Below are 12,721 nucleotides of genomic sequence, written 5' to 3'. Positions count from 1 at the left end.
TTAGAAAAGCTTGGGAAATTCAAACAGTAAGTTGGGGTAGTTTGTTAACTTTGAGGATGCTTCTGCCTAATCAATCATAACCGGAGTCTGTTCAGGAGGATTTTCCGTCATTTCCAAAATAAAATGGGTGCAAGAAAGAGGGTTGTACACGACATAAAAGAAGAATGCAGTTAAGTTTCAGTTTTTACATATTTCTTCGTTCTGCGGCAAGCGCTTCTTGCTATTCCACGACAGACCGAGTCCGACTCTGTCTCATCAAAGAACTACGAATCCCAGAATGCCCCGCTTCATATTTGTCCGCGAGAATTCCGCAGACGGCTTTCAACAACTCCTCGCACGGAGAGTCTGCGCTGTCAGCCAATCAGAAAACAGAGTTGACTGGCGGGTAAGTAGGCGCTCCGGAGTTTGAAATTGAAAGTCGGCGCGACCGAGGAGCGGCAGCCGGAGGAGCGGTGGGCTGGTTTCTCCACAGCGGGTCCAATAGGGTGGAGACGGCGGTGTTCCTGGCCGCCCAGGTCTGGGAGCCTTTTGAAGGGTTGTGGGGCTTCGCCGGTTGCACGCGCGCGGTGAGGGAAGCCGGTCTGAGCCTGCCGGCATGCGTCCGCAGCGCCTGGAATGCGGGTCTCCGCTGTTAGCCGCGGGGTTCGGGTTCCGGCGCTGGTCCGTCCCGCCCCCCACTCCCCTCTTCCGGCCTGCAGGGGGAGGAGCGGATGGAGATAGCGGTCAGGGGTCCAATGCCGAAAACCGAGTCTCTTGGTCCCCCAATTTCTTTGAGTCTCGGTCTCGTTGTCTGCGAGCAGGTCCTGAGGAGAAGCTGACTGACCCCTGGGTCCTGCTGAAATATGATTTGCAAGCTTCATGCAGCTTGTTTTGGTCATATTCTTTCCTCTCCCCCATGTCCATGCTGTTTCCCTCAGAACAGATGGATGCACATTCACCACAGTTAAGCCCGAGTTGGCTTGAATTATCCTGTTGCTAACTAAAAAAATAAAAAATAAAAATGGGTTACTTTATTTTATCTTAATTGTATGTTTTATTAGGTTCTGGCCTGGAGCGCCCTATGTTGACTGGGCTATCCTTGAACTCAGATACCTTCCTGCCTCTGCCTCCTTAGTGCTGGGACTAAAGGCGTTTGGTCCACACCCTGTTGTTTTTAATTTATTTAGAAAATGTCTCTTATATTAGGCTGGTCTAGCTTTTGACTGAGGATGACCATTACTTCAGATGCACCTGCCCCCCAGCTTCCAAATGGTGGAATTAAAGTCTGCCTTTATGCTAGCTGAGTTGCTGAATTATTAACCGTTCTGTAGCAAAGTCAACCTGTGGGCATAAACTCGAAAATGTGGCTTATTTGGTGTCAATAGCAATTAAAATACTGCATGTATGCTCTGTTTTGCAGCGTCTTAAAACAGAATGGGTGAAGACGAACTGGCAGCCTTCGAGAAAAGCATAAACGAATTTGGGGACAAGTTCCGGTACAGACTCAGTGATAATCGTAGCCAGGTGCTGGGACTTAAAGATGCCTTCAAGGACTCCATTAGAGCGCTTTCAGGTACTGCCTGCCCTTAACTCCTAACCTGCGGGTTTTGCTGGTCTTATTTATTGTCTACTGTTATTTCAGCGGGATTAAAACATATCTTGTAATCTGTCTTTCAGAAAAGCTGTCTTTGAAACTAAAGGAAGAAGAAAGGATGGCTGAGATGATTCTGGAATATAAAAATCGTATGTGGAAAACTGTAGATTAGCTTTTAGATTGAATGTCTTTGTCGTGAAATCTTTAGACAGTGTAGTAAATGTTCGTACATTCACACACATGCATAGACATTCATCCGAATTCTGTTCCTGGGAGCTGGAGAGGTAGCTCGGTGGTTTAAGAGCACCGGCTGCTCTTCCAGAGGATCCAGGTTCAATTGCCAGCAACCACCTGACACCTCACAACTGTCTTTAGCTCCTGTTCCAGGGGATCTGACACCCTCACACAGACATATATGCAGTCAAATCACCAATGTACATAAAATAAATTATTTTTAAAAGATTCTTTTTCTGTCACCAGCTTAAAGTTGAATATCTTTGCACCATCTAGAACTATGAATATTTTTTCAGTAGTATTTTTGAATACTGTGTGAATGGCATCATTTTATATGTATCCTGTCTCTATTTAAGTAGTGTATGTGTGTATGCCTATGTGTAAAGGTCAGTCTTTAAAAAAAAGTTTGTTTTCACATTGGAAATTTCAGCCCAAGGAACACGGAGCTCCTTAGGACGTCAGGGTCTGGTTAATATTCTAGCAATCATATTTTAGCACCATTTTTTCCCTGTCATTTCTATGGATCTCCAGATATTTCAATACTGGGTCTGAATCTTTTATTGAATTCTCACACTTAAGCCGTAAACCTGGAGCCGATGGGTTGAACTTACGTAGAGACATTCAGTTTAGGGTAGCCATGTTTTAAACACTGTTAAACTGGAATGCCCCTGTGAAGCACTCAGTGTGCTCGCACGCACACAGCCAAACCCCCCACCCCCACTGTGGTTGAATAGAAATAACAATTTACACAAATTCAGTGAATATTTGATTGCTCTTGGCCTGGATTAAGGAAGCAGTGCATAAGGTCTGCTTTTATAATTTAGTGGAGACAAAGACAGGGAAGCAGTAGTTAAAGTGTATTGTACTACTACGTGTAATAATGGAATATCCCATGTGGAATCAGACTCTAGGGCCTTAGTTCAAACAGTCAGACTATTCACCAACTATGTTCTCTGCACATTTGACTCAGGCCTCACAGTGATGAAACACATTAAGTTCTACTCTTTCTTCCTCCCTCCCTCCCTCCCTCCATTTCCTCCCTTCCTACCTTCTTCCTTCCTTTCTATTTTCATGAGGTCTTGCTTTGTTGGTTAGGTTGATTTTGATAGGGCATCACTTTCTTTGTAGCCCAGGCTGGCCTGGGACTTTTGCTCCTCCTCAGTCCTGAAGCCTCAGCTTTCTGAGTTCTAGGATTCCATGTACTACCACACTTACTCCTCGTACCCTTGTTCTTATTTAAGAAAGAGTGAGATTTCTGTGATAGTACCTCAGTCTTGAATAAATTTATATAATTGTGAGGCTTAACGAGGAACATTTGAATCAAATGTGAATTATTTTACCTTTCTCTGTAATTTGCCTTAGTCAGATTTTCACCATTACGGTTAATTTTGTATGTATAAATGCTCCTTTTCAGATTTTACAAGATTTCATTTTGTGTTTTAAGTATTTAGTAAGTTCAGAATTTATTTATAATAGCACTGCTTAACTTTTTTTTCTTGTCATACTAACTTCCTAAATACACCCACAGTTGTGTCCGGGGTCTTTGCTTTCCTTAGTTGTTTACCAATTCTTCATTAGGTCACTAGGTTCAGGTGTGTCCACTAGAAGTACCATATTACAGGGTGGTTCTTGTTGGTTTAACAGGGTCTGTGCCTTCCCTGTTCTCACTGGGTGCTGTCCCATGGCTTTACAGTTTATACTCATTAGACTGTCTGGTGCCTACTCCCGGCGTACCCTAGGCATGCAGTAATGTCTAGACTCTGGAAAGTATTTAGAAGAAAAATGAGTTCCCCGGAATCCAGCTCAGCTGTGTGTTTCAGGCAAGTTGTAGTTTTACAGTACAGAGCCTGCTTTCTTGATATGGATTGCTTAGTTATAGATGATACTTTGTGTCTGTTATTCTAAAACACAGGCCAATCTGTACATCTAGTTAAAGAAATAGTAGCAGAGCTATCCCAGGGGCTCATACTTAGACTACTTGAAAGGCTGTGATGTCAACATCCAAAGTTCAAGACCAATTAGAGCATCTCAGTAAGATCCTTAGGGCAAGATAAAAGTTTTTACAGTGCTGAGAGGTGTGATTTGATGGCAGGGTAGTGTTTGGTTAGCATATATGAGGGCCTGAGTTTAATCCTGCTACCATAAAATACTCATTATGAAGACCGAGTACTAAATTTATCTAATGTGTTTCCCCAGTACCTATCATATAATGCATTTTCCAATATTTTATCTACACTGTATTCTACCACATTTGCTTTTAGTGGATTTTTAAAATATATGTTTACAGATTTCATTTTGTTTTATATATTTATTTGCTGCATATATCCATATATACTATATATATATATTCAGTGCTCTTGTAGGTCAGAAGAGGGTATTAGATCCCCTGGAAATAGAGTTACAAATGGTTGTTAGCCTCTATATAGGTGCTGGGAACTGAACCCAGATCCTAAACCATATTTGTAGGTCCTTGGATTTTTTTTTTTAAATTTTGGGGAGATTTGTATAATGTATGGTTTGGTCATAGTCACTCCCTACCCAGCTCGTCTCAGATCCACTCTTCTTTCCCAGCCTACCCACTTACAACTGTCTTTAAAGCCTTCAAGGCCATGTGCTGCCCAAACGTTCTCCGATTAGTCGTCTTCCACTGGAATGCAGTCACCTTACCGGGGACGAAATTAATATTTTATTTTGACTTGGGAGCTCATATAGCACAGGCCGTCTAACACTTTCTATGTAACTTTCTCTGTAGTCTAGGATGACCTGTCTTCCTGCCTCCACCTGTTGAATGTGCACCATCACAGCCAATTTATTAGGTGCTAGGAATCAAGTGCAGGGATTCCCACACGGTAGGCAAGAGCTCTACCACCTGAGTGATATCCCAAGTTCCATATACTAGTATTTTATTAAGCTTTATGGTAATACTTTAAAAAGATTCTTTTATTTTGAGTGAGCGTGTGTGTGTGTGTGTCTATGGTATATATCAGAGGTCAAAGGACAATTTACAGGTATTGGTTCCTTTTCTACTCTGTGAGATTGAACTTAAGACATCAGACTGGGCAGCCAGCACCTTTAAAATTAGTTTATATGGCTGTCAGTGAGGAGATATAGTAATGTGTGTGTTTGAGTTTCAGAACTATGCTAACTTTGTAAGATTTGACAGTCTTATCACCATTTTCTTCTGTCTTTAATACATCCCAGAAAAGCTTACAGGCTTTAGAATTGGCTTTCTTCACAGCACTGGAAAGCTGCTGTGTAGAATTGGACTGTCCTCTGCGGTCGGCTTTACCAAGGTCCTTACTTTGAACTGCAAGAGTCATAGTCTTCTGATTTTGCGTTTTGTTAATTAATTTGGTTTTTCAATTTTAGAAGCTTTTTTTTTTATTTTAAAGACAGTTAATGAAGCAGATTCTCTCTTACCATTTACAATTTTTGAGTCATTTGAATGTTTATTAATCATAGAGGCCAAAGAATTATACATTTGAGGCCATCCTGGGTTTACATGTTTTGTCTTCAAACAAAACATAAAAACAATTTTATTAATCTTTGGGAAGTTGGCAATTTTGTGCTTTTCCTAATTATATGTCATAGAATGGGGCATATGCATTTAATGCCATGTGTTTCTTACAGAGCTCTGTAAGCAGAATAAGCTCATTCAAGAAAAGAAGGATAATGTGTTAAAGATGATTGCTGAAGTGAAAGGCAAAGGGCAGGAGGTGGAAGTGCTGACGGCAAACATCCAGGATCTGAAGGAGGAGTACGCCAGGAAGAAGGAGAGTAAGTGTCTGTCTCATTTAAAATACTCAGTGCATGCCACACCCCATGGTCCCTCGTTCCCATCTGGCTGGCTCTACTTTGTGGCTAAAGAAGAGAACACTTCAGGGTGTAGACAGACCAGCATCTTTCTTAAGTCACCCAGGTGGGCGGACTTTTCTTTTTCTGGCTATTGTTCTGCTTACCAGGTTTTGTGCAATTTCAGTTACAGCCAGGCCTTCATGTCCTTATTACTCTGTTATGACTGAAACTGGACAGAGCTTTTTAGTAGTCTCATGGCCTGGTCTGGTCTCAAGCTTATGACTAAGGACACCTTTGAACTTGTCCTCCCGCTCTGCCTTCCAGTGTTGGGGTTGTACGCATGCATCCCCATGCCATATCTGTGTTGAAGAATCCTTTTAAGGACTTAAAAACACTTGTTGACCATAACATGTCTGCCAGGCAGTGAATGCTCAGACTTAATTGGTGAAAGTACAGAGAGTATGTGACTGTGGTGCTCACCCCTAAAAGGGCCGTCTGTATCACACACACTCCTGCCAAGGCCCTGGGAACATTACAAGGAGAGACAGGAAGAATGTAATTATGGGGGAGTGCTGTGAAACAGTTTCTTTGGGACATGACATGGGCAGTGTGCTTGTGAGCTCTCAGCAGCTGTCGTTACCTAAATAAGTTTGGGCCTTCAGCATATGATAGGAAGAAGGGCCCATGAGACCTCACATCTGGAAGACTATTGGGTAGAGGAATTTTAATCCAGCAACATTGCTGCTCTGGCAAGGGATCGCATCCAAAGACCTATGCCTGTGTAATCTGGCTGGAATGCAAGCACAGCGCACACCTTTAATCCCTCTGGTTTGCAGACACACCTTTGGTACCTTTGTTCCCAAACCGTGAAAGTAAGGTTAGTTTATAGAAGGAAGCAGCCATGTTTGAAAGTGATGTCTAAATGAGGGGCAGACAAAGTGACGAGTCAGAGAAAGGCTACGCCCAGCTCTCATGAGAACATACAAAAGAAAGAGAGGAGTTAGAGAGCAGCCCAGAGTCAGAGAGGAGACAGTTTTACTGGGGGAGTTGAATCAGTTCAGTTACTGCAGTTACTGGGGGTTGTCCAGTCAGTTGAGGCAGTTGAATTAGGAGTCAGTGTATTGGAGTCGACTTCATTTGTGAGTTCGTGCAGTTCATTGCAGGTCAGCAGAAGCAGTTGAAGCCAGCAGGACCCAGAGGATTAGAACAGATTGCCAGAGATAGTTGGAGGCCAAGCAGAGCTGAGTGAAGCCAGTTTGAATCAGTCAGCTTGGAGAAGTGTTTTGAGCTAGAACAGCTAGGTTGAACCACCTAGCCTAAGTTCAGAACTAAAGAGAGTGAGTTTCTTCCTCAGTAAGTCCCCGATTGACAGTTACATCTGGTGAATAAAAGATACTGTTGACATTGTTGGCAGTGGGGAGTGGATTTTACTGTCGCCAGTGGTATAGCTGCCAAGAGTAAGTTACCCATGCCCCAATAAATAAACGTCACCTTGCTCCTGCAGGAGACCCGGTGGGTTAGATTCAGAAAGTGTACACACAGACGACATGGGAGGGGGGAGGGGAGAGCACCTGTTGGGAAGAAGCAGACTTTCAGCAGAAGAAACATGGGCTGAGACAGGGTAATAGAAATAGAGGTAAAATGAGCGAAAGTATATGTGTAAGGGTGTGTGTGTCTGCGTTTGTATGTGTAACTCAATGGATTTAAAAAAAAAAAAATCTGGTTTAGAAAACCCCTTTCTGTAAAAACTTGTAATCAAATGGGTGCCTTATTTGAAAGGAGACTTGAGGATAGCAGTATGCTTGGTTAATGCTTCCTCTTACACAGTTCATATCCGAGACTAAATTGTGAAGGTACTTCTCATCTGCCATCTATTAGTTAGGGTATTTGTTGGTTTAAGCCAGCATTTGTTAGCAGTTGTAAACCAGCATGCAATAAGGCTGGTTTCTCATGGAGGCACTTACGCCTAAAGGAGGAAAGTATCTTCCCAGGAAGCAATTAGTATATATTTGTTTAGCCAGCAAACAACAACAACAAGAGCATAGAGGAAATCTATTTCTAAGCTAGCTATACAAATTTCTGCCCTGATTTTCTGTATCTCAAACATTTCTTTCTTTCATTTTGTACAGAATCCCCTTTTCTTATTTATTAAAATTAGAAGCTAAACAAATATAAACAGATTGATATACCTGGTATAATTTTTTAGTAGTTTTCAAGTTTCCTAAAATTAATTGAGTAAGCCTTAAAGTAAGAATTATCTAAAATATTCAACACTCTTTAAATCGTAGCCATTTCCACTGCTAACAAAGCCAATGAAGAGAGATTGAAACGGCTGCAGAAATCAGCGGATTTGTATAGAGATCGCCTTGGACTAGAAATTAGAAAGATTCCTGGTAAGTTCTGCTCACTGTTACGTAGAAGATTAGGAAGGGTATCTAGAGAAGAGAAGAATCTAAGAGGTATTTTTAACTAAACTTATCACATTAGGTATTTAGAAAATAGGCCAACATCCCATCTTTTTAAGCATTTAAATACAAGTATTATTGCTTTATTCATCTAGTAGCTAATGCAAGCTTGACATGGTTGTCAAAAGCCAAAACAACACCAACAACAAAACCATACAGTACTTACTGGACTTGCGTTCCCTGGTGTTTGTGCCACCCCCAGTTGCCTTCAGAATGGTGGTTTGTGAGTGCTGGCGTAATCACTCATTAATGTAGTATGAATGATTCCATCTTTTATCAACTGGATTGCTAAAACAGTTGGATTGTATCTATTTTCTAGCTTTAAAAATACTGTTTGTGGGGTTGGGGATTTAGCTCAGTGGGCAAGCGCAAGGCTCTGGGTTCGGTCCCCAGCTCCGAAAAAAAAAGAAAAGAAAAAAAATATTGTTTGTAATTTCTCACTTGGGAGGATCCTTTCTCGGAGGGGCATTACTAGGTTAAAAAGCACATGAATGCTTTTAAGGCTGGTATCTATGTATGTTAATTGGTTAGAATGGATAGTGTTTCAAGGCTTCTCAACATCACACTCGGGCTCAGTGAGTCATGAGGAGACTCAGTGTCTGTGCTGATCTTCTTTAATTCATAGGAAGATATTTTAAGACGTCAGTGGACACGTAAACCCATTAATAATGAATACTATGCATTTTCCCTGTGTGTGCATACTGACCATGAATGTTTCTATATTTTATTTATTACATTTTTTAAATCATTTACTGTGTGGACACCGGTGAAAGACTGAGGCAGACTTGTAAAGGATGTTCTGCTAAAGCAAACCCATGGAAAGACATGTGATGAAGGATTCTTTGCTAATGACACACATGGATTGGTCTGCTTTGCATTTCGTAGTTGAGCTGCATTTGTGGGGATTCTGTGGACTGGGGCTGAGTGGATGCACATGCTGAGGCAAAAAATATGGCAGACACCTGATGTTTGGAGGGTATAAGTAGGACTCCATGGAGTGACAGAGACAGAGCTCGCCTTGCTGGTACAGCTCGCTGTGTAATGCTTGCTGGTCTCTCATCTTCGCTGATCTTCACTTCTCTGAGAGAGGCACAATGGAGAACTTCTGGTTTTCTTGTTGCTCCCCCCTGCTGACTGAAACCAAGGCTGAGGCCTGGCTGTCTGCTAGGGCATGTCACCGCTGTTGCTAACCCAGCTCTACCGAACTGGACTGCTTGTGCATCTGTGAGGGGTTGTGAGTGGATGGAGCTGCTGCTGCTGACCTGTGAGCTGAATTGATGATTTCCAGACAACACAGATGGGAGTTGATCCAAAGGACCTTTCTAAGTGGGTCCACTTCCCCCCATATTCTTTCTTTTCTACTACTTCTGATGGGTGGAGGGCTAAAAGTGAGGTTAAAGCGTTTAAGAACCATCATTAAGAATAAAAACACTGAAAAGAGTTAAAGCTACAGCACATATGTATTGTTTGGCAACTGATAAGTGAGAGGAGTGCTCTCCTCTCTGCATACTCAGCGGAACAGAAAACCCCAAGTAAACCCTTGATTTATTATAATAAACTGAGTATATTACCAAATCTTTGCTTGGTGTACACACCCTTCCAAGTACTATTAACAGTCTGAAATCTGGTATACTGACCTTTACTTCACTTTGAATTTGGATGCAAGATAAATCTTTCCTAAGTTTCTGAAGATTTCCTTTTATAATGGTAGGAATTTTAAATATGATTGCTTATTTTTTATGCTATAGAATAAACTAAAATGTGTATGAATTTATGCTTTCTGACAGCCAACTTGAATTTCTATCAGGTATTTATTTGTTTAGGAGCATTTCAAGGACTTTTTTTTAAAAAATAGATTAACTAGAAGAATATAAAATAAATTCATTTAACAATAGGGTTTATTGTAGTAAAATACATATAAAACTAAGCTGTTTAACCATTTTAAAATATATAATTTGTGACATTCATTGTATCTACAGTGTTGTATGATCATCACCAAAAGATTTCTATATTTATCACCACAAACAAATATTTTGTAGTAACTTTCCATTTTCATGCTTTTGGTTTTTTAAGTTCCCAGTAACCTTGAATTTCTTTTCTTGTTTCTGTGAATGTATATTATCTGTTCTGGTTATTTTATATTGTGGATCATATAATATTTGTTCTTTTGCATCTTCACATATTTCCAAGGTTTGTCCATACTGTAGTTATGTATGAGAGGTTCATTCCTTTTTTTGTCTTGGCAATGTTTGTGTTTGTATGTATAATGTATATGTGTGTGATGTATTCAACTGTTCATCCATGGAAGGGCAGGTGTGTTACACTGTTGTTTTCACTGCCTACAGTGACCTGGTTAAATCTCTGCTTTTGTGTTTCCCATTTGGGGTTTTTTAAGCCTTTCAGACCTTAATAGGTGTTTAATTTACAAATATTTTCTTTCATTTTTTGAGTTCTCTTCATTTTCTTGGTATTATTGTTTGAAGGAAAAGAAAGAGTTCAATGTCAGTGATGTCCAAATTATCTGTCCTTACTTTATTGTCTGCTTTTAGTGTCATTTACACTAACTTGAAAATTCTGTGTTTGAAGATACTGGTTAAAGTACAGGGCATACTTATCAAAGATGGGACGGTGTGTGTGTGTGTGTGTGTGTGTGTGTGTGTGTGTGTGTGTGCGCGCGCGCTCGCGCGCGCATGCCTGAGAAAATATCTTCACTGAGAGCCTTGGCCTGTAAGTGTCCTCACAGTGAGTGGTTTGTAATCTCTGTCTTCAGGTGATAAGCTGCAGTTTATATTTACTAGTATTGACCCTAAGAATCCTGAGAGCCCCTTCATGTTTTCCCTGAGCATAAATGAAGCTAAGGAATATGAAGGTAAGTATCCTTTCTCTTGTGTCTAAGATCAGTTACCTCAACTGTCATTAGACTCATAAGGAAAATTGTGTTTGCACAAGCTCTTTCCTTTTCAGCGTGGCTTCTTGAGGTAACAACCTCTAAAAGATGCGAGTTTAGTTTGCCACGCAGATGTATTTGGGGCCCTAATAAGTAACGTTTCTCCTGTTTGACACAGCATCATGGGGGCTGAAAACCCTGAGACCAAAGTTCTTTGTATTTCATGTGCAAATTTGGTTACACTTGCAGAGCTGTGACTTACCATGTGAATAGTTCATTGTTACTTATGTAAAATAATCAAAATGTGGTTATTTACTTCCCTCATTTTCTTTAAGCTTTCATCCTAAACAGTGCCACGTGTACACAGTGCGGGTTAGTTACTGATCCTGGAGCAGGTCAGACATCCTTTAGTTTATAGGGAATGTATGCGATTGCTAGCAGTGTGAACACTGAGCAAATACAAGTGTGTTTGTACTTTTTAAATTCTTCTAATCCTTTATATAAATAAACTTTAGTTTGTTGGAGTTCATAAAAATGATTAATTCCTTACACCTGTGATATTATTTTAAAGCATTTATAACTGGCAGATAGATGCTCAGGATGCTGGTTGGCCCTTTAAGGCCCTGGTAATTCACTGTCTATAGGTTTCAGATTTTGAGAATCTCCATCTATAAATTATTTGAGAATTTGCTATTTTAATAATTGTTTCAATCAAATAAGTACTAGGTGTTAAAAAGCAAAGCCTTAAAACCTCTAGTTTTTGAGTTTCTCTAAATTATTATTGGTACATTGTCTGTTTATGATGGGTAATGTTAATTATCACTGTGACAAAACAGAGTCACGCACATGCTGTGAGGAATTATCTTGACTGTGTTAATGGAGGTAGGAAGACCTTAACAGTGTATGATGCTGTTTCCTACCTGGTACCTGGATTGTGTAAGTAGAGAGAGGAATGTAGGCAGGAGCATGCGTCCACTGCTCTCTTACTTCCTGATCACGTGCAAGGTGACCAGCAGCTTCATGCCCCTGCTGCCTTGATTTCCCCCTCATGGTGGGTTGACCTCTGAACTGTAAGCCAGAATAAGGCTTTTCTCTAAGTTGATTTTGTCAATGTCATAGCAACAGGAAAGAAAACTTAAAGACACTCATGGTGTTTGATAAGTTTATTAAAATAAAACTCACAGAATAAAATTTGACCCAAGTACTCTGCTATTTCTTTATTGTGGTCCTGTCCAAGCAGTCGCTAAAGACAGAAATCTAATATAGTCAGGTTCTTCCTTCTGAGTAACGGAGATGATTGATGGTAGGAAGAGCTGGGTCATTCTTTTGGCAACTCTCACTGAAGACTTTTGTTCTGTTGTACCAGCATGTGCAACTGACACAAGGACTGTAACTTGTGACCTTTGTCTCATTTAATTGGTGGACTCTCTGAGTACCACAGTGACTACATTTCCACTGACTTCTATCTAGCATATTTCATCCCAAACTCATAAGTTACTAAGAATTTGCATTGAGGCCAAGTATGGTGGTTCTTGTCTTCGATCCAGAACTTAAGAGGCAGAAGCAGATGGATCTCTGTAAGTTCAAAGTTAGTCTGGTCTGTTGCCGGCCAGCCAGACCTACATAGCCCATGTCTCAAAAAGAATTGGCATTGCAAGTTAAGCCTTTTTTCATATTGTGACAAGAAACTAGATGACAACTCAAAGTTTTGCACAGAAAATGACATCTAATAGTTAAAACAAACTATATATGAGAGATGATAGAAAT

The 12,721-nt window shown here is 40.6% G+C and overlaps 1 protein-coding gene across 5 annotated transcripts in view; it reads left to right on the top strand.

Moving 5' to 3' along the window:
* The first annotated feature begins 354 nt into the window (after window positions 1-354).
* Window positions 355-12,721, top strand: part of Spc25 (SPC25 component of NDC80 kinetochore complex) — a 58,954-nt gene continuing 46,587 nt past the window's right edge. The window contains exons 1-6 of one of the 5 annotated variants that reach the window (XM_063283274.1): window positions 355-385; window positions 1,400-1,552; window positions 1,657-1,722; window positions 5,438-5,584; window positions 7,891-7,995; window positions 10,838-10,936. In XM_063283274.1, coding sequence (XP_063139344.1) covers window positions 1,414-1,552; window positions 1,657-1,722; window positions 5,438-5,584; window positions 7,891-7,995; window positions 10,838-10,936 — 556 coding nt within the window. In that variant the 5' untranslated portion in view covers window positions 355-385; window positions 1,400-1,413. Of the gene's footprint in view, window positions 516-1,399; window positions 1,553-1,656; window positions 1,723-5,437; window positions 5,585-7,890; window positions 7,996-8,840; window positions 9,838-10,837; window positions 10,937-12,721 lie in introns of those variants that run through there. The other 4 variants (XM_039104489.2, XM_039104491.2, NM_001009654.1 and 1 more) reach the window with 4 other exon arrangements.

The sequence above is a fragment of the Rattus norvegicus genome, chromosome 3 (assembly GCF_036323735.1).
Source record: "Rattus norvegicus strain BN/NHsdMcwi chromosome 3, GRCr8, whole genome shotgun sequence".
Classification (NCBI taxonomy): Eukaryota; Metazoa; Chordata; class Mammalia; order Rodentia; family Muridae; genus Rattus; species Rattus norvegicus.
Note: the sequence above shows the minus strand (reverse complement) of the source record. Positions and strands in the feature narration are given on the sequence as shown.